The sequence below is a fragment of the Lampris incognitus genome, chromosome 11 (assembly GCF_029633865.1).
Source record: "Lampris incognitus isolate fLamInc1 chromosome 11, fLamInc1.hap2, whole genome shotgun sequence".
Lineage (NCBI taxonomy): Eukaryota > Metazoa > Chordata > Actinopteri > Lampriformes > Lampridae > Lampris > Lampris incognitus.
The window spans coordinates 44,754,761-44,781,985 of NC_079221.1; the positions used below are offsets into that span (position 1 = coordinate 44,754,761).

At 47.1% G+C, this 27,225-nt stretch overlaps 1 protein-coding gene across 1 annotated transcript in view; it reads left to right on the forward strand.

Annotated features, from left to right (window-relative positions):
* Positions 1 to 27,225, forward strand: part of LOC130120391 (receptor tyrosine-protein kinase erbB-4-like) — a 472,615-nt gene that overhangs the window by 148,139 nt on the left and 297,251 nt on the right. Inside the window, exon 2 of the mRNA XM_056288936.1 lies at positions 13,626 to 13,777. Coding sequence (XP_056144911.1) covers positions 13,626 to 13,777 — 152 coding nt within the window. The remainder of the gene's footprint in view (positions 1 to 13,625; positions 13,778 to 27,225) is intronic.

Consider the following 27,225-nt stretch of genomic DNA (forward strand, 5'->3'; position numbering starts at 1 on the left):
CTGCTGTTGTATTGTTTTTCCCTTAGCGTGTCTTTAAAGGACCTGAAGCTGCGAATGATGTTGAGCACTGTACCGTTCTTGGGATGGGGTGGGGTGGGATGTGTTTATTTTGTTTTGTTTTGTTCTTTCCACTTGCTCTGCATTTTTTCTCTCTCTCTCTCTATTTTCTGTTGTTGTACTTCAAACAAAAATGGCAATGTACTTGCTTGGGTTTGGTGCGTTGTCAATACATAAATCTTTAAAAACAAAAAAAACAAAAACCATCAACTCCAATATTTTCATAGTGTGTGTGTGTGTGTGGTGTTAGTGTGTGTGTCTGTTAGTTAGTTAGTTAGTTAGTTAGTTAGTTAGTTAGTTAGTTAGTTAGTTAGTTAGTGTAGATAGCGGGACCGAAAACTAAAGCATTTATGATCCTAATTCGTTTTGGAGGTGGTAGGTATTGTCTCAGAGTAAGGGAAAAATCTCAAAAAATTAAAATTATGCATAACTGTGCAGAATATGGATTTTTCTAAAAATGGCTTAAAACCACTTTTTTCGGCATTTCGGGTGATTCTGAGCATCTTTGATTTTTTCACCTATATAAAAAAAAATTTCTGGGACTTAGAAATGTTTTGGCATTATGCAAAATATGTGCATTTTTGCAAAAATGCACTTATGATCCTAATTTTTTTTTGGCGGTGGTAGGTATTGTTCCAGAGAGGACCAGAAAAATAGCAGAACATTAAAATATAATTATAATAATTATGCATAATATGCATTTTCTAAAAATGGCTAAAAACCACTTTTCTCGGCATTTCAGGTGATTCTGAGCATTTGGGGGGAGGGAGTTGGAGTGTGTGGGGGGGGGGGGAGTTTAGGGGCAGGGGGAAGGCGGTTAGCTGGCAGGATGAAGAGGAGGGCGATTTAGACGGGTGGATAACCAAGCCGCTACATTGTAGCGGGGTTCTTCTAGCACGGTTACAAAGTGCTTCACACTCCATCCGTTATCCAAGCCGTTTACACTCGATACATAAAATAGGAATAAATACATCAGATAAATTGAATGAGTGTAAGACATGGCATAGGGAGTAACAGACCAAGCCAAAGGAAACAAAACAGAAGGCAGGGGATGGGAATCCATTAAAGGAAAAAAAAAGGCTTGCCTGAAAATATGGATTTTTAGAAGCCGCTGAAAACAGTCCAAAGATCCAGCGAATCTAATGGATCGGGGGGAAGATTAGAATCGGAAAATAAGGATCAGATGAAGTCTCGACAGCACACTTGGTGTTATTCCGCTGTTTAAGCTGTGATTGGGTGTGGACGGAAGCGTGGGAGATGGACAGGATGGAGGAGGTGCAGTTTGATGGTTTCACTTTTGGCAGCCGCAACGGACTCCGGGCAAATGAGGCGCGGCTCGTTGTAGTGAGAATAAATGCGCCCTTTTCTGTCCAGCCATCTCGGAAGACTCGGTTCTCACCGTCGACCTTTCTCGTTTTACCCATCGCCATCTTGTTTCAAGCCTTAACAGTTCCGCCTGTGCGCGTCAGTCTGCTCGCTTCTCTACCTGAACATGGCGCACATAGCAACCTATGGTAGCCACCTAGACGTAGGACCCAGGCGGCTGTACTGAGCTGGCCTCGCTGTGCCTGCTAAAAAGTCTCTTTCGTGATAAAGAATAAACAAATCTGCTCCTATATTTTCTGAATGTGTGTGTGTGTGTGTGTGTGTGTGTGTGTGTGTGTGTGTGTGTGCGTGTGTGTGTGTGTGTGTGTGTGGTGTTAGTGTAGATAGCGGGACTGAAAACTAAAGCACTTATGATCCTAATTATTTTGTGGAGGTGGTAGGTATTGTCTCAGAGTAAGGGAAAAATCCCAGAAAATTAAAATTATGCATAATTATGCATAAATGTGCAAAATATGAATTTTTCCAAAAATGGCTAAAAACCACGTTTCTCGGCATTTCACGTGATTCTGAGCATCTTTGATTTTTTCACCTATATAAAAAAAAAATTCTGGGACAAATGTTTTGGCATTATGCAAAATATATGCATTTTTGCAAAAATGCACTTACGATCCTATTTTTTTTTGGAGGTGGTAGGTATTGTTCCAGAGTGGACCAGAAAAATAGCAGAACATTAAAATATATAATCATAATAATTACCCATAATTATGCAAAATATGCATTTTCTAAAAATGGCTAAAAACCACTTGATTCTGAGCATTTGGGGGGAGGGAGTTGGAGTGGGGGGGGGTTAGGGGCAGGGGGATGGCGGTTAGCTGGCAGGATGAAGAGGAGGGCTATTTAGACGGGTGGATAACCAAAGCCGCTACATTGTAGCGGGGTTCTTCTAGTAGATGCATAAAGAATAGGCCTGTCTTCTTTTTTTCTTTTATGACGTCAAAAGGCTTCGCGGCCCCGGATGGAAGCCTCTTGAACGAGAACGTCCACAGACCTCTTGCGGTTCGGATCTAGACCGGAGTCCGCCACAGTTGGTGGCCACTGGTTTACAATGTGAGGCGGCCGTCAAGTTCCCATCACTCTGCGCAACCGGCGTCTCCGTCGAGCCCGCCATTGGGAAATAACTCGTTTTGTTGTGTTAAGGATTCGGATGATCTGAGTGAGTGATTATCGATCCTCCTGTTCTGCGCTGAGTTTGTGAGACAGCGGCGTTCTACCTGAGAGGCGGCCGGGGAGGCTTCTGGGTAAGCGGCTTTCAAGTGAGGGAAAAAGTGTATTTTGTTAAACTCGGGAGAGCAAAACAAAAATAGTACAGTCGATATTGTAGCATGTTCCGGTTCACCGGAGGGGGTATAAGTGTTAGTTGAATAAAGTTGGGGGGAGATGTTTTGCGGTTCCGGGGGGGGGGGGGGGGCTGGCGCGCTGTTGAGGGTTAGTGGGTCGGGACTGGGTAGAGAGAGGGACGACCCGTGAGTCGAGTTTTAGTGGCGGTGCGGCTGTGGCCGACAGCAGCCGCGAATACGCGCGTGTGTGTGTGTGTGTAAAATGTGTCTTTTTCCCCTTGCCATCACATTCAAAACCTCACGAAAGCAGCCACTGTAGGCTTTATTTAAGCTTTTCATACAAGTGTTTTTGTAGCATAAAGATGTAACACTTGTAATCTCTAAAACTTCCTTTTTCTTTAGCACATACTGTAAACTACTAATAAGACACGTTAGCCCCTAGCTAACGGGTCTGACCCTTTAGCCGAGCGGTTAGTGATGTCGCCTTGTGGTGCAGTACACCCCGTGTCGAATCCCGCACCGGGCAAGAAAATAACCGGTGGCAGCGGTGGGACCCGGAAGTGTGCAGATCCTCAGAAGTCTCTCCGGAGCGCGGGAATAACAAAGCGTGAGGGCGCGCTTCCGGGAGAGGGTGACGACTGTAAACTACTAATAAGACACGTTAGCCCCTAGCTAACGGGTCTGACCCTTTAGCCGAGCGGTTAATGACGTCGCCTTGTGGTGCAGTACCCCTCGTATCGAATCTCGCACCGGGCGAGAAAATAACCGGTTGCACATATTTAGTCACATCGAGCACAGACATCTCTCTGTAGTAAAAAAAAAAAAATCAGTAATAGGAATAAATTTTACAAATGCATTACATATGCATACTCTATGACATGAAAAATAAATTGTCCGAATACATCATATATGCGTACGCTATGATATGAAACAATGATTTTGAGCGCATATTGTATTAAGCCCGTCTATGCAGCCAGTAGAGGCGTGATCTTCACTGGCCTCACGCCTCAGTTCTGATTCATCTGTCATGTTGAGTGAAATTAAGCCGCAGGCTCCACTCCTGGTGGTGCCCTTCCGTCACTTCCTTTAATGTTTCAGCTTTGCAGGCCCCTGCAGACCAGAGACGTTGGTTTCCCGGACGCTGCCCGGCGGGTCATGGCTGTAACGCCGCCGGACCCGCTTGTCGGCGTCGTTTATGGTCAGAACTATGACAGTATCTGATCCGGGAGGGGGTCAACATTATTTGGCTGTAGTTTTGTGCGATCGTGTTCTGGTGTAAGTCTCAATCTGCCATATCTGCTTGTAAATCACAAAGACTTTGCTTCTTCTTCTTCTTCTTCTTCTTCTTCTTCTTCTTCTTCTTCTTCTTCTTCTTCTTCTTCTTCTTCAAACACACAACAGAGGGCCTTCTTCCTCTGAATTAGACCGCCACAGTAAAGATGCAGAATATAAACCATGTTCCCCCTGGCCAGTCCAACTCAGTTTTCTTCTTTCTTTCTTTCTTCTTCTTCTTCTTCTTCTTCTTCTTCTTCTTCTTCTTCTTCTTCCGGCTTGTTCCCTGGAACCATTCAAGTGAGCAACTATGAGGGTATTCGTGATTTCGATAACTGTTGTGTAGCCTTTGTTTTAAAAGCATTCATATTGTGGATATTCCTGGATAAGTTGTTTTTTCCACATGTACCAGAGATGGTTGAAAAATGACTGCATGTAAATCTCCTGGATTGTCGCTTTAATGTTACGCCACAGAATTAGGGTGATCTGACCAGGGGAGTCAGATCCACACACCTAGTATATCTTAATTTAGAATTAAACTGTCGCGTAGGTGCATGTCACACACACACACACACACACACACACACACACACACACACACACACACACACACTCACTCTAAAGGCCCTAAAAGCCTTTTCCTAAAAAAACTGGTGTCAGCAGTGCAGTCAGTCAAGGAGATGCAGCTGGGGGATTATGGGTAATAAGGTGTGTGTCAGTGTCGGCCAATCATTCATTCCCCGGTGACTTAGGTGGATTTTTAGAGTTTGAAGACCAGTTTAAATCCTACACAGATGGAGCAAGAAGGGTGAGGGGGGGGGGAATAAATGGCTACCGTTTAGCCTTTCACCTTCATGAAAAGGCTTTGAAACCCTGGTGAAAACAGCTTCTTCTGCAGAAATGGTGTTTTTGTGTGAGTACTGCACCTGGAACACCAAGGTGGGGGGGGCCAATTACCCCACTCTTCCGAGCCGTCCCGCTCGCTGCTCCACCCCCCTCTGCCGACCCGGGGAGGGCTGCAGACTACCACATGCCTCCTCCCATACATGTGGAGTCACCAGCCGCTTCTTTTCACCTGACAGTGAGGAGTTTCACCAGGCGGGGACGGAGCGCGTGGGAGGATCACGCTACCCCCCCCCCAAGTACAGGCGCCCCGACCGACCAGAGGAGGCGCTAGAGCAGCGACCAGGACACATACCCACATCCGGCTTCCCACCCGCAGACACGGCCGATTGTGTCTGTAGGGACGCCCGACCAAACGCGGGGATTCGAACCGGCGATCCCTGTGTTGGTAGGCAACGGAATAGACCGCTACATTACCCGGACGCCCCTACAATCTTGTCATTCCCGACTATTTACCCCATCCTGTGAGCCAGCTAACGGGGGTGGTGTTATAAACCTTGTCTCGCTAGCTTGCGGTCGGTTTCGCAGTCAGCGAGACGCGCCATTTTCCGAAGCTCGGCTGAGATGGCAGCAAGATGGCGGACAGCTCGGAGCTCCCGCTCTTTTCTGTCCGTTGTCATGAGTTGCGAGTACCGTTTTCATTCTCTCACAGCACTTTAATAAACAATCTCTGTGTTACCGGTTTTTGTTGTTTTTTAAGTTACCAAATAGCACCATTTGAACAAGCCGTCCAGCGTCGCCCCTCATAGTGACGTCACATCAGGAACGATCAACCAGATTTTGCACCTGGCCGCCGATGCAAGCGTAAGGAAGCCTCTGGTTGAGCAGCCGTTGTGTCCGTCGAGGGAGGGGGTGGGGCCAACAACGCTGCCAGCCAATCAGGATCGTGAAAAATGTAAATAATGTATTAACGCTCGACTGTAGGTAAAACAGTCAACAACCTTCGGTGGAAAGAAACGTCATAGATGTGCTTCATAGGCATCGTAGTGTAAACTACTAATAAGACACGTTAGTCCCTAGCTAACGGGTCTGATCCTTTAGCCGAGCGGTTAGTGATGTCGCCTTGTGGTGCAGTTCCCCCCCCGTATCGAATCCCGCACCGGGCAAGAAAATAACCGGTTACATTGGTGCCAGCGGTGGGATCCGGAAGTGTGCAGATCCTCAGAAGTCTCTTCGGAGCGCGGGAAGAACAAAGCGCGAGGGCGCGCTTTGTTGGAGGGTGACGACTGTAAACTACTAATTAGACACGTTAGCCCCCTAGCTAACGGGTCTGACCCTTTAGCCGAGCGGTTAGCGACGTCGCCTTGTGATGCAGTACACCCCGTTCGAATCCCGCACCGGGCAAGAAACTAACTCGGTTACAGTAGTGATTCCAATGTTTCAAAAAGGTAGGCACCCAATACCACCCCCCCACCATCTCTTAATAACCTTCATGTTACCAGCAATTTGGGGCAGAAATGGTAATCGAGGCTGAGTATTTATCCGTCCCTTTGCGGCTCAGTAAATCATCATGCATAGGGGGAATGCGCTGAGGTCCCACTATCTGAATTTATATCTGTTCATTCTCGGAAATGATCTATAACTGTGTCCTTACCTCTGATAAAATCAGAGCCACTTTTGACCTGAGATAGAAGCACCGGTACTTCTAGCCCCGTAAACGCGTTAAATTTATGTTCATTTTCAGAAGTTCTCGGTGTGTGTGTAGTTTTTTAAATATTTTTTAAAATTGTTTTGCAAGTTACACATAAAATTGTAAGTGGGTTTTAAGACCTGCAGAGGGGCAATAACCTTTAGAGTGCCTCCTGAAAGGCTTTAAAAGCCGGTGTGCTGGTGAGGGCCCCGCATGCTAATCTGTTCAGGACCATATGGAGGTGGCAGCAGCCTTGTTGGTAGGTGACCGGAGCTCAGGGAGCACGGAGAGGTTAGCTCCACCAGACCGTGCCCTCACCACGAACACTCATCCAGTTATTGTTTCTGCCGCTTATTAAGCTGCTCAGCAGATGGGCCATAATCTGGGCTATGATTACTGAAAGGAGCGGGGGCTTGTAACTCATACTTAGTCACTGAGCTCATCTGGTGGGACATTAGGGGACAGCTTGGACCCTCTCTACGGTAGTTTCATCTGCACGGGCCCCGCTGGAGACCTGAACGTTTGGACTGCAGTGCCGTAATCTGTGCCAGGCAGTAGAAGCACACTCCAATATCGGGCCGTGACTCTCGTTTGATAGACATCGCTACCTGACTGCAATTTCAGGCGTGCTTCGTTATTGAAGTGTTTTGGGCGTAATCGGAGCGGGGCGATCTCCGCTGATCATTCAGGGCACGTCACCCAAACTCCATTATTGACATTGTTTAGTTGTGGAAGTGACATTTGCAACTTTATTTAATTCAGTCAGTTACTGGCTATTGGGATGACCTTTCCTGGCTTCCCTGGCAGGGTGCAGTAAGCCTCAGAGACCTGCCAGCTTTATTGGCATTCGATAATCTCACAGGGCACAATTGATGGAGTTGTTGTGTTCACTACCTATGAAATGAATTGGCCAAGGAGCAGAAACCGTTGAGGTGTGGTGCTCATGCAGTCCTGAGGAGGACATTTATGAAATTGAAATTGACGAGAGCGATGCTCGGGGTGGGGGTGGGGGTGGGGCACTGCAAATGCTTAAGCAAACATTCAGACAATTTCTTGATTTATTTCTATTTTGCTGTGAAGAATTCGTTGTTCGCCCCCCCCCCCACCCCACCCCTCGAGCTGACTTCACAGATTATGGATGTGACAGTGACGCCTCGTGGTCTTGTGTGGTGTGTGGTGTGTGGTGTGTGTGTGTGTTGTCTTCTGGAGACACATGGAGGTCACATGGGCGCCATTTAAACCTAACCACCAACACTTCTGCTCCCTCTGAAGATGTGTGATGGATGGAAGAGAGGAGATGGATGAAGGGGAAGGTCGTGTCTGTAGCTATGGGTGTGCGCGTGAGAGAGAGAGAGATGGGGTAAAACAGCAGCTCACTCACAGTGACAGGAGAGAAGCTCAGTTTCTTGTCTCACCTGCAAAATAATGGCACTTATTCTCACTGCCTTGAACCTGCCTTAAAAGCACATATCTATATAAAAAAAAGCCCAAAGTTGTTGAAGTTACTTTTGAGCGGCGTTAAAACTGTGTTGCGCTGTGAGTAAAAACGCCTGGGTGACGAGCAGACGGAGTCAGAGACTCGCTCGCTCGTCCTCTCAGCCTCCGCGGCGTTAGATTGCATTTTTATTCATGACTCTCCGTGTTTGCGTTGAATCACACAACTCGTGGATCTGTAACTGTATATTGACATACAAAACCTATAACTGGGAATTCACTGCGAAGGCAGAAGCGGTTTGGTCTCCCCGCCCGGCTCTGCTATGCATGGACTTGATATTTGCCGGAGTGAAATCGATTATCCTGTATAAAGTATAATCTCGGTGGTTAGCATACATTCCCCCCCTCTCCCCCTCCCGCTACCTTCACATTTCCGAGGCTATCTGTAGGAGTTCACCGTGTATTTTACAGGGAAGCGGGGGGGGGGGGTGGAGCGCGTGAAGGTAGAGATGTGATTTCGCCTCGTGGCTCATAATCGCTACATTAATTAGACGTGCCGGAACATCCGGAATTATGATTCATTGCCTCGATCCATCACCTCCGCAATGGAAATCCCATGCAGATGAGTTAAATTCACTTTGCACTCCCGCTTACAGTAAGGCACGTGTGCACAAAACGCTCGAGCGAGTAAACAAGACGTATGGAACGACGACGTCATCTCGCCGGCCGTTCTCCGCGGTGATGAAATGGATTCTCTTTAATGGAGCAGCCGTCACTTTTACACAACGGGGAGACTCATCTATTTATACGACCTAGGCCCGCATCCTTAGCCGTCACAGCCGTACAACAGAGGGGTTCATCTATTTATACTACCCTGTCCTGCATCCATAGGCAGTTTTCTTCTTCTTCACACCATCAACCTCTCAGCATCTTACGACACGCCGTCCTCGTGGTCGGCTCGTTCTCAGTGATGTAATGAATATCGACCGTACCGTGTTTTATCCGGCCTACGCCGTGATTTACAGAGTTTCGCACCGAGTGCGGTCAGCGGCAGCACAAATGGAGCCCATCGTGCGGCGAGGGGGGGCTACAAACGCATCCTCAGATGTGTATTTACGCCCCGCTCCCAGTCATAGACAAGCACGGAGGTGCACACACACACAGACACACACAGACACACACACGCTGAACACTGCTGCCGAGCCGTAGCAGGCCACACTTCCTTCATATATGCTCGACACAGCACAGATGGCTTTACTGCGGTTCACTTGGCAGTCAGCATCATCCCAGCCTCACGCAGAGCTATATAGGCTTTGACTTGAAATTACCTGCTGGAAAAACGAAAACGGCCGGTCCTGGTGAAACAGCCAGAAAAATATTTTCACACGGGTTATTTCCCATCGCTCGAGACGGGTTGGAGAAGTCAGCGGGCTTACTGGAAGGTGTGCTTCGTGAGGTGAGTGGATTTTAAAAAGAAAAGCACACACATGCCACAGTGCCGCTCTTGTTGTGATGCCCCAACCCTGCCCCGAGGGTGCAATAACAGTTTATTACACCTATCGCTTTACCACCCCCCCCCCCCTCTTTCCTCCAGCTCGCGCTAACTGTTATTGAAAACACCCAGGCCTGCCATGCATCATGCATGAGCAGCATGTTGTGCGGCGCCGCCCGGCTAATCACTGCCCGGCTAATCACTGCCCGGCTAATCACTGCCCGGCTAATCACTGCCGGCCTTGTCCTGCAGCACACCGTCCAGCTTTGCACCGGCATTACACCACGTTTGTCTCTCCGTAGCCTGGAGCGTGCTGCTTTGAACCCGCACCACCCCCCCCCTCCGTCAGTGTCTGTGGTCTAATGACAAGGGAGTAAATAGGATAGGATCCACACGTCCTGTACACTGCCCTTGTCTTAAGGGTCATGTATGACTCGCCTCCGTTAAACCTCTAAATTAAAGCAGCTTAATGGAATCTCGAACCCCAAATCTGTTTTGCACCAAGAAACAACCCGTCGTTCATCACAGGCCCGGTGACTATCCGGGTTGGACCTCTTCCCGGTGCGGAAAGACTGCATTTTAAACAGGGGGCACCGCTCGTTTTTTCATACTTGTTTCCTTTACTCAGGTAGAGGTTTATTATGGTCATCATTATTGTTCTTATTGTGGGCCCTGCGACGGCCTGGCGGCCTGTCCAGGGTGTCGCCCCGCCTGCCGCCCAGTGACGGCGGGGATAGGCTCCGGCATCCCCGCCACCCTGAGAGCGGGATAAGCGGTTTATTATTGCTTTAAGGTACTGCATAGGTGTAAAAATTGTGGTTTTTTTTTAGCAAGAGATCGTACTCGTGTAGCCTAAGAAAGTAGCAGAAATGTGGAGGAAGTAGCTTTTGTTTTAGGGTCAAACATGAGCCTAAGACCATCTTAGTACCCTAGTGGTGTACAGCTTTCATGGGAATATGAACAAAAACAATGTTTAATTTCTCTTCTAATGTTGGGGTCACCCTAGGAAAAGTCATCACATTTCAGGTTGAAAAGAGATAATTTAGAGCTGTGAGGGTACAGTGCACATGTCTGTGTTGAGCACACTGAGGATGCCACAAAACCAGAGTAAAAAAAATGCCACCTGTGTGCAAACCTGCATGGCCGGTAAACATGATTCTGACGTGTTAGAGAAACGAGGGGGGGGGTCATAGAATAACACACAGAAAGAAATCCACAGTACATAGCAGGATCGGTGGGTCTGGAATTCAAACATGAAGTGGCGGCGAAGATCCTGCAAGGGCGGAGGCGGCTGGAGAGAGAGAATCCCTCTGAGCCACGAGGAAGGACCTGTCTCCCCCCTCCCCCACCCCCCCGTGCTTCATTTCCATGCCTCTCCAACTGCAAACAGAGTGTGGGTGGTGTCGGTTCATTGCTCCGCCGACAGGAGTGGAATTTTATTATTGATGGCACGGCGAGGGCAGGAGTGTCTCGTTGTGTTTACCCCCAAATTAAATTGGGTGAGTGTTGTCTTTCGGTAGAGGCCTCGCCAAAATGTAGGATGCCTAGCAACGGTGTCACATCACTCACTGTGGCGCCGTTGCTAAGTAGCCTACATTTCAGGGAGGCGTCCAATCAAAACACAATACCGTGGGCGTCCGGGTGGCTTGGCGGTCTATTCCATTGCCTACCAACACGGGGCTCGCTGGTTCGAATCCCTGTGTTACTTCCGGCTTGGTTGGGCATCCCTACAGACACAATTGGCACAATTGGGAAGCCGGATGTGGGTATGTGTCCTGGTCGTTGCACTAGCGCCTCCTCTGGTGGGTCGGGGCGCCTGTTCAGGAGGGGGTGGGGGGGGGGAATATCGTGATCCTCCCACACGCTACGTCCCCGCCTGGTGAAACTCCTCACTGTCAGGTGAAAAGAAGTGGCTGGCGACTCCACATGTATGGGAGGAGGCATGTGGTAGTCTGCAGCCCTCCCCGGATCGGCAGAGGGGGGTGGAGCAGCGGCCGGGAAGAGTGGGGCCGGATACAGTTGGGGAGAAAAGGGGGGAGGAGGGGGTGGGAAACATCCAAAAAAAGACAATACTGTGAATACTGCTGGCAAACCGAGGTGCAATTTACTCACTTGCGGTACATGATGATGTCCACAAATTTTCACTGCCCACCATCTCCACGAACATTTCAGGTGGTTATTTGCGGATGGCTTGTTTTAGGTGTGTGTGTGTGTGTGTGTGTGTGTGTGTGTGTGTGTGTGTGTGTGTGTGTGTGTGTGTTGTGGGTTTCGGTGCAGAAGTGTAATTGGGAGCTCCTAGACAGCACCAGCTGACTGTGCAGATGGCTTGTATCGGTCATGGGGGCAAGGTGTTGGATGGGTGAAAATAGTTGAGATTAATAACTTGTCATTAGAGTAGCTGGGGTGGCTTGGGGGGGGAGGGGGGGGGAGGTCATCATCTGTCCAAAGATGGGGTCGCAGGGGTGTCTCCAGGGCCCTCCGAGGCCAGGCCAATCAACCAGATCCTTGCGGCCCACAGCTCGTTGCCCACTGACTGACAGTTGCGGCTGAACCCTGTTGTGGTGACGGGCGGGCGGGGTGGGGGGGGGGTGGGGGGGTGAGTCTGGCTGTACTTTAGTTTCTCCATCACGCAGTTTCGCTGACATAGTGTCAGCTAATAGCTGCTGCCGGAGCTCCGAACACCATGCTGCTGTACCTGCTTCTGTTTTCACGAATACCTCAGCAGTGAGCCAAGTAGCTTCGTGGCGTTAATAAGAACATTTTTACGCCAAGTTTTAATTTTTTTTTTTTTTTTTTTTTTTGGGCTGAGCAACACATTTGGGATGAACAAAGGCTTCTGATGAAAGAAAAAAGAAGGATTCAAAACAAGAATTGGGAAATATGTTTCTTGAAGGCTGGCTGTTTGGGTTATGAGAGACGTTCAAGTCTTCTCTGGGATATCGTTCCCCGAAGGTGCTGCAGAATGACGCGTGACCTTGTCAGTGATGTATTTGTACCATTCGCGTTGGATGTATGGCACAATAACACTGGTTTAGCAAGGAGCTCTTAGTAAAGGAAATGCAAAATGGAAAAAAAAATATTGATCAAATCACGTTTTAAAACGTTTGAAATGCATCGCACACCTATGTTACAGACTGGCCATCAGAGTTTATGTTCGATCCACATTAAAGCCAGATTTCTGTTTTAATAGTTCATCTGCTCTGACTTATAAATAATGGCTTAATTTTGCTGGGCTAATCCTTTATTAAAAGATAAAGGATTTCAAAGTGCTAATGTATCGAGTAAAAAAAAAATATATATAGGAATATCAAGCCTTTTGGATGTTTTTTCCTAGCACTGGAACGACCGTGGGCGGTCAAAATGACCGCCTGTTTTTAAACTATATTCTGTCAAGATAAATACCCAACTGAGGGTTTAATGCCTTGCATATGTTAGTATGTCTGGTAAGAAAGTAACTGACACCAAAATTAACATTGTAACAACTTTCAATACTGTTTTTCAAACGATTTAAAATGGCCGCTGTCCAAGGCCTGTAAATACTGCAGTGCCTCGGTGGTAGCCATGGTGCGTCTGTAACCAGACATGTTGCAAATAATCACAAATCAAGTTTAGACTATTACTCTGCACTGGAGGACGCTAGTGTGTCTCTAGGACAGAGCGACGAACTTCACCAAGGAAACGATGCGACCAACACACGTCCTAAATACTGACACGATGCGCACGATGACGCGCAAATTTAGTAGATCTTGTAACTACTTTTTTTTTGTGTGTGTGCAATTGATCTAAAACTCATTTTAATGCAATTATATGCAATTTTAGGAGCATTCAGGGAGTGGCAGGTCTCTATCTTCTTTTTTTTTCCCCACAAGTTTATTACTTTGAAAATCCAAAGCGGTCATAATGACCGTCTTGGTCGTTCTAGTGCTAGAGAGCTACCGCCAGTAGCCGAAAGTAGTACAGCTTTGAAGGTTTTCTACCCTCCTCCTTGTAATTGGATGAGTCAAATTTTGCCTTGGGAGACTGAGTGATTAAAATCTATTGTTGTGCTTCAGTTTAACCCAATTTTTTAGAATTCGCCCAATGTCAGTTGCTCTGTGGAGGCGTGTGAGCTTTGAAACCCTTCAGGAAAGCCATGCTGCACCCCATTAAGATGGACTTCCTGTTCTCTCCTCAGTGTGTCCTGGGACGGAGAACAAGCTGAGCACGCTGTCGGACCTGGAGCAGCAGTACCGCACCCTGAGGAAGTACTACGAGAACTGCGAGGTGGTGATGGGCAACCTGGAGATCACCAGCATCGACCGCAGCCGAGACCTGACCTTCCTCAGAGTAAGGGCTAAGTGACATTTTACAAGACCATGCAGTGTTGTGCAATACTGTACTTTTTTTTTCCCCCAATGCAATGATTCATTGTTGTACAAATATCATAGGACGCGGTAAAATATACTGCAATCACTCTCCCCTGGTGTTACGTCATCTAGGCCCCTCTGACACACACAGGCCACCGTGTAGCTACCGTGCCTGTGCAGAGTACTTACACATATGTCCAGTATCTTTTGGACTCCCAGCTTGCCAGACCTGGATCCAGGCTTTATTAGAAAAATAGCATGACTCTTTTGAGGTTCATTGGCTCCGCATAGAGCCAAATGGCTTTTTACCGTGATGTGCCAGCTGAAGCTGTTTTGCATTTCAGATAGGCTAAACCGAGAGCTGAACATAATCAAAATAAATTCTCCTCAATAAAGTTCTAAGTGGGCAAAATTACGCCTAGTGCGGTGATCTTTATTTAAATCATACCCGCAAAGTTTCAGAAAGTCTCCAGCTTTCAAGTATTACTTTTTCTTTTTTTTCTTTTCTTTTTTTTTTGCATGTTCACATGATTATTTCCCTGAAATTTAGCAAGAAAAAAAAAAGTTCAGAATTCAGTTTCCGAACTTTGTCATCGCCGCTTCTTTATTTGACCTTATTATCTCGAGATTGTCCTTTTTAACCAATCAAATGGGCAATTAGCATCCACGCAGCCATTGCTGTGCAGGCAGGGAAATACTTCTAATAAGGAATAATCAGATACATCTGCGTCTGTCCGGCTCGGAGCGCCCCGCTGATTGTCTGCATGTTCTCGCTAGATTGATCTGAGGCATGGAATAATAGAAATCCAAATGACCTGATTCTTTGTCATCCTGGCAAATCTCCTCTTTCATTAGAGATGATTCACAGCTTTTTTAGTAAGGGAAAAAGCCCCGGCAATGAAGATTAATCCATACCTCTCCGAAATGCCTCCGATACTTATGAGGAATCTATTAAAAGGTGGCTCAGCTTGAAACTTTTTTTTACTAGCTAACTCATGCCCGCTGTCATACACAGTTAGGGCTCTTGGTAACGGAGTCTGCAGGCTACCCCAAAATGTGGGATATACAAACTGGCTCCTGTGTCCTAGAAGAAGAAGAAAGCTGCAAGGGGAGACATTTAGACGTTGAGTTGGGGGGGGGGGCACCCTGGCTAAAGGAAGGATTTCAATAGGATGCTTTCTTCCCGGGTGAAGAAGTGGCGCTAGAATAGTGTACTTGAATGCTTACGTCCACCGTGTTTTGTTTTGTTGTTTTTTATTGCGCACATCACTTCATGCAGTATCAGATGACGGCAGGACCCCGGTCCTGCTGGGCCCGTAGCGTTCACGGTCTGATAATGAGAGGTCGAAGAAGGCGTGGGAAGGTCCCCCATACTTGAACTTGTTGGCGGAATGAAAAGCGGTCTGTAATTTTGCGAATCCGGTTGCCACTTGTTGACCTTTTCTTGGCGCTCTGCCTCTAAAGAGCATCATCCTGGAAGAGTCTGCAGCTTTAAAGGCATCCGGCTCCAGTTGATTGCGGTCTATTCTCGGGTGGCCGGGGATCTCCCCTGGTGTTTACCTCGAGTGCTGACTGCATTAATGGACCTGGATTGCTGTGGGGGTGAACCGGGCTTCGGTAGGCCGCCTGTAAGCACAGATGCTGTGCTTCGACCAAAAATAACACCAAAGGCATTCCTCCAACCAGGCGCAGTCTTGTTCTCCTCTCTTGTTGTGTTGCTTTGTGCACAAATATATATTCACAGTTTAAGGTCTTTTAAGGTAAGTTGCTGTGTCAGAGTGATTTGTTTGCATCGGAAAAAAACGTGTATGGGTGAAGCTACTCGTCTTTTCTCATGCGATACGCCGATGGTGCAGGTTCAGATCAGTCTGTTTTGATGCATGAAGAGTCCTTACAAGACTAAAAGATGTAACACACACCAGGGCTTCAGACACAATGGATGCACTGCAAAAACAATATCCGAAACGTGCACCTCGAGTCTTCCCTGCAATGCAAGACAAAGCGCAGACAAGACGATCGCTCTTCTCAGTTTAGATCCAATCCTGCTTCCTGGCCTCCCTTCATCGGGTCCTGCGAGGGGATGGCGGCGCTTTATGAAACCGCGGCGTTTTCAGGTTAAGGTCGACGGCACCCCCTCCCTTCAGGCCCCCCTTGTACATGTTTGTTACTACATTACATGGTCACCTGGGCTGCCACTCATTTGCAAAATGGCTCCCTGCGGTGCCGACTCACCGGGTCCCTCCACCTTCCCACGGCTGGCAATTAACAAGGGTTAATTGAACACGCTAATTAGGAACACAGGATGCCAAATAGCGAGGGAGCAAGGGGGCAAGGTGTGGTGTGTATTTTTAGGAAACATTTTAAAACACATTAATAACACGCTTCCCTGGGGAGACAAGGCTTCACTTTGAGATGGAGAGACGATGGTGGTGGTGGTGGTGGTGGTGGTGGTGGAGGGGGGTTGTTTGAAAAAAGAAAAGAAAAAGGGAGCTTGCAGCAACTTCCCGGCCTGCCTGTCTCAGGGGGTGATTGAAACTGATGCCTGTGCTCCGGCTCCTTCTTTTTAAGATAGCCAAGAGATTGATGGCTGCCTCCCAGAGCCCCCCGAACAACTTTAGCAGTAAATAGAGTCCATCTTCCAAAGTGCCTCCGCAGCAGATGAATCAACAGTCACGCCGTGATTAATAACTTGCAATTCTGCGCCGAGTCTCTCTCTCCTCTCTGTCATCTATATGCACGTATGATATGTGAAATGATTCCTTCTCCGGCATTGTGGTGAAAAAAAGGGGAATATTTGGATACTGGATCGGACCGGCACTTGAGAGGGAGGGTTTCCTTCGATGCTCTCGCCCGTTAGATAAACAGAAGAACACAGAGAGACCAGACTTGTGCATTTGCTATTCCTTTAATGCGATTCTAAGAAAACTCAGTGTTCCTCCTCCTCCCTCCCTCCTTACACTTGCTATGCACGTGGCGCACATTCAGATCTTTACGCTGCTGTTGTTGTTAGTAAAGAGGTATTTGTGTGGCTGCCCGGCCTGCCTATCAGCCCCCTGCTGTCTGCAGCACTCTGGGGACTCTGTCCTTGCTGTGGTTAATGGACTGGCGAGGTGTTTGTTATAGAACTATCATTTACAATTACACAATATAGACATTTATTTTAGCGTCTGAACCTTTAGCCTGACAATGATACAGGAAGGAGAGGAAAAGTAGGGGGGGGGGGTCACATAACCAGTCTTGTATGTCAACATCTTGGTATCAGCAAGTCGTATAGGACCACCGAGGACCTGTTGTAGATCAAGCTCCAGTTAAAGTGCCGCTCAGTTCGTGTCGCTGTGTCCTTTTGTTGTCTGCCTCTCCCTGTCAGGACCCGGACCCGGGGTCCTCTGAGGAAAGTGGGCGGCGGGCTGCTAATTGTGGCTTTGATTTGAGGTGTCCACTGGGCACAGGGCATGTTCAGATCCCTCAGCTGTCACGATGAGGCGTCCCGGGGGACCCGTAGGCGGCTGCACCCTGACAAAACTGCACAAGGTCAGGGTGCAGGATACACGACTCGATGGCGGCAGTATGTGTGAAAACCCTCCGTCATGGTGTCAGTTTGCCTCGGCTGTGTTTCCAACCTACATTAGTAAACCAAATAAGAACATTTAAAGGAATGAAACTTTAGTTTTACATCCACCCCCTTTGTTATTCTCACCTAAATGAGAGGTAGTACCCGAGGCTCTTTCGTTATGTGTCCATATCGTTTTGGTTCCGATATATCCAAACATTAATGCCGCAAAATACAATGAGTAGAAAACTACTATTCGGGGGGTATATTTTTACGCTTTATTTTAAGTACTCATATCCCATTCAATAAGATTATGTAGGCCAAGACTGGCTGGGTAAATTTAGGCAGCCTCTTAAGCGTCCTCCCTTCTCCATCCTAGTTTCCGTTTCTTTATTTGTCTTGACCCTGCTTTGGTGCTGGGTAAAGGAGGCCATTTTGAGGACTAATGAGTCCAAGGAGTAGTGGAGAACAGTGGAGCTGTCTGGGTCCATTCAGCACCAACGACTTACCCGATCACGGGCTTGCAGGGGGAAGAGACAGGGAGAATTAAAGGAAATACATTAAACAGGATAAACCCCTTGAGATGTATCGTCGAGTTTTCAAGGTAGCCCCACAGCAAAAGACAGACCACAAAACAAACATTTAAAAACAAACAAAATTCCACTCTTGTCTACATAAGCATATATATATATATATAAAATACACACATGATATCTATTAGATTTTATATTTTTATATTTTAGCTGTCTGCTCTTCCAACTGTGCTCCAGCACCATTCCACTATATGATTGATATACATAAAGTACCTTATTGGAAGTTGCCTTGTTATATACGTATATACACGCTATACACACTATACACACTATATATACTATATATAATATATATATATATATATACTATATATATATATTTATTTCTGATTTTTTCCCCCTTTTTCTCCCAATTTAGTGGCCAATCGCTCCCTATTTTAGTTCAAACGTCCACCCTCGTACTACATGCGTTCGCCAACTGCATCTCTCTGGCCGGCAGTCTCGAAGGAGTCGCCTCGCCACTTCTGTGACAAGGTGAATCCAGGCCGAACCACTGCTTTTTCCGACACACACACAGACGCATTCATGTGACGAACACAAGCTGACTTCGCCTCCCTCCCAAAGACAGCGTTGCCAATTATCGCTGCTTCATTGAATCCGGCCATAGTCGGATCTGATGAGACCGAGGCGCCAACCCAGGTCCCCAGTGGGCAACTGCATCGACACAAAGCCGATGCTTAGACCGCTATACCACCGCGGACCCCCGCCTTGTTATATTTTTAAATGCATGCTTTTTCAACAGTGCCCTGGCCCTTTAAGTCCTTGCTTTGTCAAAACAAGCCCCAACCCCTACCCCATTGGTTGTAATGTTTCAAAAATGTTCAAATGTTTTCTATTCTCCCATTGGTTGCTGTGCACCGTAACTTGGGGCGCAACGTGGGACAACATAGTATTTATTGGCTGTGTATGTTTTTTCTTTGTTGTTTAACCAAATTGGCAGCTGTTGTTCCTGGAATCTGCTGGAGCCACTCTCCCAGTTTGGGGGTCACAGCCCCTAGTGCTCCTATTACCACTGCGACTACTGTGGATTTCACCTTCCACATCTCATCTCTTCCCTCAGCACTTGGTATTTCCCCAGCTTCTCATGCTCTTTCTTCCTGATGTTGCCATCGCTTGGGATTGCCTCATTGATCACTACTGCGGTCTTCTGTTCCTTGTTGACCATCACAATATGGTTGGTTAGCCGGTGGGGTATTCTTAAACAAGTTCTATTCAATGACGTTATGGATCACGAAGATTCTTGTAACTTGTTCCAAACATTAAGGGCCTGAAAAAACAAATGCTCTTTGCACAATGTCTTTGCAAACTTTAAGAACTGGCAGAAACAACTCCCTTGAGTATCAAAGTTAATATGATGGACTGTGAAGTTACAGAAACTGTTTCACACAATAGAGGGAATTAAAGTAAATACATTTAGAAATAAATGATACCCAGACAAAATGTCAAGTCAGTTTTATTTGTATAGCCCAATATCACAAATTAAGAATTTGCCTCAAGGGGCTTTACAGCAGCATGTGCATTGCGCCTTGCTCCTTGCTCCTACTGACTTTCATTCCTCTTCTCTCCAGTGCATACCTTCACCTCTCCAGGCTCTCCTCAACCTGCACCCTACTCTCGCTACAGATCATAATGTCATCCACGAGCATCATAGTTAACAGAGACTCCTGCCTGATCTCGTCCGTCAACCTGTCCATCACCACTGCAAATAAGGAAGGGCTCAGAGTCAATCCTTGATGTAATCCCACCTCCACCTTGAACCCATCTGTCATTCCTACCACCACCTCACCACTTCTCTGCCACTCCAGACTTCCTCATACAATACCACACCTCCTGTCTCGGCGCCCTGTCATAAGCTTTCTCTAAATCCATAAAGACACATTGTAACTCCTTCTGGCCTTTTCTATACTTCTCCATCAACATTCTCAAAGCAAACATCACATCTGCAGTGCTCTGTCGTGGCATGAACCCATACTGCTGCTGCTGATCATCACCTCTCCTCTTAACCTAGCTTCTATTACTCTTTCCCATATCTGCATGCTGTGGCTGATCAACTTTATACCTCTGTAGTTGCTACAGTTCTGCACATCGCCCTTATTCTTGAAAATCGGTACCAGTATGCTTCTTCTCCACTGCTCAGGCATCCTCTCACTTTCCAAGAGTGTGTTAAACAATCCAGTTAAAAACTCCACTGCCATCTCTCCTAAACACCTCCATGCCTCCACAGGTATGTCATCAGGACCAACTGCCTTTCCACTCATCCTCTTCTTAGCTGCCCTCACTTCCTCCTTGCTAATCCACCACACTTCCTGATTCAATATCCCCACATCATCCAACCTTCTCTCTCATTTTTTTGTCATTCATCAGCCACTCAAAGTACTCCTTACACCTTCTCAACACACTCTCCTCACTTGTCAGCACATTTCCATCTCTATCCTTGATCACCCTAACCTGCTGCACATCCTTCCCAGCCCAGTCCCTCTGTCAATCCAATTGGGACAAGTCATTTTCTCCTCCCTTGGTGTCTAACCTGTCATACAACTCACCATATGCCTTTTTCTTTGCCTTCACTGCCTCTCTCTTCACTTCACGCTACATCTCCTTGTACTCCTGTCTACTTTCTTCATCTCTGGGACCATCCCACTTCTTCTTTGCCAACCCATTTCTTTGTATACTTTGCTGTACTTCCTCATTCCACCACCGAGGCCCCTTGTCTTCCTTCCTCTGTCCAGATGACCCACCAAGTACCTTCCAAGTACCAAGTACCTCTCCCTCACTATTTCCCCAGTGGTTGCCCAGCCCTCTGACAACTCTTCACTACCACCCAGTGCCTGTCTTAACTCCTCCCTGAATGTAACACAACAGTCTTCCTTCATCAACTTCCACCATTTGATCCTTGGCTCTGTTTTCACTCTCTTCCTCTTCTTGGTCTCCAAAGTCACTCTACAGACCACCATCCAATGCTGCCGAGCTATCTTCTCCCCTGTCACCATCTTGCAGTCTCCAATCCATTTCAGATTGTGCCGCCTAAGACATAGTCCACCTGTGTGCCCTTTCCTCCACTCTTATATGTCACCCTATGTTCATCCCTCTCCTTGACACCATACCTGCTCATCACCTCCTCATCACCTCTGTTCCCTTCACCAACATGCCCATTGAATTCCACTGTAATCACCACTCTCTCCTTCTTGGGTACACTCTCCACTAGTTCGCCCAATTCACTCCAGAATTCTACTTTCGCTTCCATCTCACACCGAACTTGTGGGGCATATGCGCTGATAACATTCATCAACCACCTTCAATTTCCAGCTTCATACCCATCACTCTGTCCGACACTCCCTTCACCTCCAACACACTCTTGACATACTCTTCCTTCAGAATTACCCCTACTCCATTTCTCCTCCCATTCGCACCATGGTAGAAGAGTTTGAACCCACCTCCGATGCTCCTGGCCTTACTTACCCTTCCACCTGGTCTCTTGCACACACAGCCAGCTCTCCTCCTTTACCAGTCATAGTGCCAACATTCAAACTTCCAACTCTCACATTCACACTCCTACCCATCCTCCTTTCCGGCCACTTCTAGATATGCCTTCCCCCTCTCCTTCTCCTCCGCCCAACAGTAGCATAGTTTCCACCGGCACCCTGCTGCAAACAGTACCGATGGGGGTTGTTGGTAACCCGGGCCTAGGCTGATCTGGTATAGAAATCTGATTTATGAGCTGCATATTTGATTTGGCAAAGGTTTTACGCCGGGTGTCCTTCCTGATGCAACCCTCCCCATTCATCTGGGCTGGGGACCGGCACTAGGAATACACTGGCTTGTGCATCCTCAGTAGCAAAGTAAAAATGTCTCGCATCTGAAGAAGGCCAAATAAATACATCAAACATTACAGTTTTACTGTTTCTTTTTTTTTAATAATTCACAAGTACCCGTCTTGTCCTATTTTTTCCCCCTAATTATTATTTTACAGCATCATTTGTGCTTCGTTATGTCTTTGTGCAGGGCTTGCATTGCTTGTGTCATAGGCTCTCTCTTTGTTCACAGCCTTCCTCTCCTCATCTGACCCTTTCATTTTCTCTATTCTTCCATATTCCCCACCTCTACCTCCCACTCTTGTGGTATCCTTCTTCACACTTCCATTTGAGGAGATAACTTTTGACTGACATTTTCGTCCCCCAGGCGCAGTTGCTTTTCCTGTACCAACAATCTCTTCCTGGTGCTGTTAGATGACTGCAGATTATGCCCCCCCCCCACCACCAAACCCTTTCAATATTAATGAAGACTGATGAAGTGCTAGGGAGCCCCTGTCTTTCAGGCCTGGGCTAGATTGGATTGACAATTGCAATTAGTGTCCCCTCAAGTTCATTTCAATCACTTTAATTTGACATGAAGAAGGACAATGGGGTGGGGTGGGGTGGGGGGAGCATGAGAGAGAGAGAGAGAGCACTGAGAGGTGGTAGTAGAAAGGACAGATAAACTTCTGCAAGCGGAGAACTAAGGCACAGTGATAGAAACACAGTAAAAGTAGATGAGGCCGTGACAGGTTAGCGGGGTTAAGTGGGGGTAGAGGGATGAACGGATTTCCAATCAGGAAAGTGGAGTGAGGGGAAACGCTTTACCGAAACACAGAAGAAATGTAAGAATCTGCCGGCGTCCCTGCCTCGATGACGCCCGTACTCGTATTCATTACAATTGGCACTACTAAATTGTCCCTAGGTATGAATGTGTGTGTGTGTGTGTGTGTGTGTGTGTGTGTGTGTGTGTGTGTGTGTGTGTGTGTGTGTGTGTGTGTAAACTCTAAAGATGACAGCACCCGGAGATTGATTTACCCTGCCCCTTTCTCAGGGAAATTAGCAGTGGATGGTGGGAGTCGATGAGGTCGCATGTGTGCGTTCACGTCTGTGTATACTGCGATAGTGAGGGTAATTGACCTGAAATGTGACAGCAGATAACTTGCTTCTTGCTACAGTGACAGTTGCTTGAAACCTATCCTCATCCAAAAATGACTGCGTGGCAAGCAATCAAGCAATTGCTTGTGTGTGTCTGTGTGTGTGTGTGTGTGTGTAACGTTCCATAGTGTGAGGTTAACACCTGTTTCCAGGTTTGACTGACAGTTACATTTTCTCAGCTGCCCTCTCTTCTGCTGGCCAGCCCCCCTCCCCCTCCCAAGGTTCGGAGCAAATGTGTGGGGGGGGGGGTGATTGTTTTTTTTTAAACACTCACCCTGTTTTTCACCTGCTGATTTACTTATTCATCGTTGTGTATTCTCTGCATCTCTTTCATTCTCTCCTGTTCTCCTCACTAACATCCATCCCAGTGAAATAGGGAGAGAAAAGCAGTCAGCTAGCTTACTGGTACTGTCTTGCTATACAACGCGGCATGCGGAACAGATGCTCTGTTTTTGTTTTTGTTTTGTTTTTTGTGTCATTTGTTGTTGTTTTTTTTTTCAAGTTGGTAAGACATGTCACTGTGCATGAGAAGTATATGCAGACTTCCTCTTGTGTCACTGGAAACTACACACTTCTGATACTACACATATTAACTATGACAGAAAAAAGAACATTTCCACCATGTAGAATATCAGTTTTGTGTGTGCAAGAAATGCCCAGATGTGTGCTCCATTAGCAATGCTTTGTGAGTATGCAGTAGAGGTGGACGATTCTGCGTCGATGCAGTGACAACAGAATCGCACAAAATTATAGCCTATCGTTGACCGATCAGATACTGTCATAGATCCGTCCATAAACGATATCGACTAGCGATATGGCGGCGTTATAGCCATGCCCCGCCGGGCAGCGTCCGGAAACTGTGAGTGGTTTTGCGTGGCCGTTCTTAGTTGGTGGAGCGCTTTGTCTGGTTAATTCCATTAACGAATGAGACTCCGCCATGCGGACTAGTTAAGCGGCCTCGCGAGGTCGGCATCCAACTTCTTAGAGTCAGTTCAGTTTTATCTGGCTGCTTGTATTAATTGGTGAACAAGTAGCCATGTGCAGTAATATACAAAATTGAACATGTCATACATTGAGATGCATCAAGATGCATCATGCAATCGAATCGTTGACAGATGAATTGGGATGGAGTCGTGAGGCCAGTGAAGATTCACACCTCTAGTATGCAGCCAATGTTAGACACAAAGACCACAAGTGTTGAAAACAGCTGACTTGAAACAAGTCCAAGAACAGGGGTACCTCAAGGGTCAATGCTCGGTCCCCTCCTCTTCTCGATATACACCTCCTCACTTGGTGCAATCATCCGCTCCCGTGGTTTCTCATAGTACCATTGCTATGCTGATGATGACCAGCTCTTCCTATCATTCCCGCCAGATGACCTCACAGTCTTGGCACGGATATCGTCATGCCTTGTTGATATCTCTGCATGGATGAAAGAATGCCACCTTCAGCTTAACCTATCTAAGACTGAGCTCATTGTCATCTCAGCCAGTCCATCCTTACAACAAGAGATCAATATCCAGCTCGGATCAACCCAGCTCATGCCCACAAAGTCTGCCCGAAACCTGGGTGTCATGACTGATGACCAACTAATGTTTAAGGTTCGCGTGCCTCGATTGCTCGGTCATACCGGTTTGCCCTGTACAATATCAGGAAAATTAGACCCTACCTGTCTGAGCATGCAGCACAACTTCTGGTACAGGCGCTTGTAATACCATGCATTGACTACTGCAACTCCTTACTGGCAGGTCTCCCTGCACGCACTTTCAAACCTCTGCACATGATCCAGAATGTGGCGGTGCATCTGGTCCTCAACCAACCCAAAACAGCACATGTCACCCCACTGTTCATATCCCTCCACTGGCTCCCAGTTGCTGTCCACATCAAATTAAAATCCTTAATGTTTGCTTACAAAACAGCAACTAAAACGGCTCCTGCCTACCGGAACTCCCTCATTCAGGTCTACACTCAGTCCCGCTCACTATGCTCTGCCAATGAAAGGCGCCTGGCACTTCTGCCACAATGGGGCCCTGTGTCACTAGCCAGACTCTTCTCTTCTGTAGCTCCCTAGTGGTGGAACGAGTTACCAAACTCCATTCGATCCGCTGAGTCCCTCCTCCATCTTTAAGGAGAAGCTAAAGACCCAGCTCTTTCTGGAACACCTACACACCTGATGGTATATAAATATAAAGTAATCGCTTCTATACACCTTTGCCTTTGTGCACTGCCTGTTGACACCTATGTCCTATCAGACTTGAACCTAGTTTTTTTGACAATTATATGCATTGTCACCTCCTGACTAGATCCTCGCTTGTGTTGTATTAACACTCAGATGTACATCGCTTTGGATAAAAGCGTCTGTTAAATGTGTTAAACATGAAAAAAGTCTGTAGTCTAAAGTCTGGCCCTAGGTGTGAATATGTGTGTCGGCCCTGTGATGGCCCGGCGGCCTGTCCAGGGTGTCTCGCCACCTGCCGCCCAGTGACTGCTGGGATAGACACCAGCATCCTCACGACCCTGAGAGCAGGATAAGCGGTTTGGATAACGGATGGAGGTCCATAAAAACGTTTAGTCCGCTGTGGGGACCTACAGACCTAGCGTCTTCATTACTGCTTATGCTGTGTGCGACCCAGCTGACCGGAGCAAACGCTCCAAGTACGGCTTATCTTCACACCAGGAAGCCTTGATACACCAAGCTGCAATTGAGGACACACCTCCGCTATGAAATCGCTTTGCCTTTATTCATTTTGAGACAAAACGTTGTCTATTTAAACCTATTAAAAGAGAATGCCGACCCCTTGTTTTCTGCTTCGTAACTTAGAAATACTGTAATTAGCTCAGAAAACTTGTTAAGGACATAATCAGAAGCAAGGGGAGTTGATTGGTGGAATGATAATCATTCCGAAGTGTAACGTACTGTTTAATTATACTGCAGTCTGATCAGTATGTTGTTAATAATATGCTTAATTACCGAGAATGCAGTCTGCAGTACATACTAATTGACTATATGATACAAAGTATGCTAGTTTGTGATTTCGGCCACAGGAGGCCGTCCCGCTCCGTGCTGCCTTGGTGCAGGGAGGGAGCGTCCGATGGGGTGCGGGAAGCTCTGCAGCAGCCGCGATCGGCTCAGTTCAGACCAGGCGACAGCAAGGCACACCGTCGCTGTTGATCATGTCGAGATTTCAGGGGGATTTGTGTCTGAAGTGGTTTCGAAACAGCTTCCGCGGCAGAAACCCACTGCAAAGTTAATCACAGAGAACTTTTAATACTTCCAGTAATTGGTGAGATTATATCATAAATGAAAGTGCCTTTTTATTTGTTTAGCTGAACTCTGTGTGTGCGTGTGTGTGTGTGTGTGTGTGTGTGTGAGTGGGTGAGACTCACTATTTGACTTATATATTGATCATTTCCATCCATCCATTATCCAAACTGCTTATCCTGCTCTCAGGGTCGTGGGGATGCTGGAGCCTATCCCAGCAGTCATTGGGCGGCAGGCAGGGAGACACCCTGGACAGGCCGCCAGGCCATCACAGGGCCGACACACACACACACACACACACACACACACACACACACACACACATATATATATATATATATATATATATATATATATATATATATATATATATATATATATATATATATATATATATATATATATATATAACTCGACAGGATGCACTGGGACACATCATCCGTGACGTTTCCTGAAGTCCTCGGGTGTTTCGGGCCTTTCAGCATCATACACCCTCGCTCAGGCGACCCAGCCGGGGTTGATCAGGCCCTGGCTTGTGTCCCAGCAGCACTGGCCCACCTCGTTGTTTTATTCTGTTTATTTTGAGATCTTGAAAAGCCTTGCTGAAGTCGTGTTTTAGTACTGAAGATGTCCATGACGGTGGTAAACGTTTCGCTCGGCCTTCTGAGGCTAAACGGAGACGAAGAAACCTCGAGGTCATTGGTTCAGGAAGAGCAGGTTTCGGTGGAGTCACGTTGGGGCCAAAGGTGACCAGGCTTTTATGTCTTTGCGCTGAGCCCGTGTCTCTCTCTCTAAATGTGCCAGAATACGGATCAACTTGTTTGTTGCCAACTGAATGTGTTCCACCCTGTGTCCACAATGGACCCGAGGCCACTGATTATACTTAAGAGTGGATGAGGAGCGAGGGGGCATATTCAGAAAAGTAATGTTCAGTTTCTATCTTAATTAGGGTGGCGATCAGCTTGACATTACAGTTACTACAACCAAAAGGCAAGACTGGGAAAGAAATGGCATCTAATTCAGAGGTTTCAAGGGTCTTCTGCAATTATGTTGGAGACGAGTGCCTGGGCCATG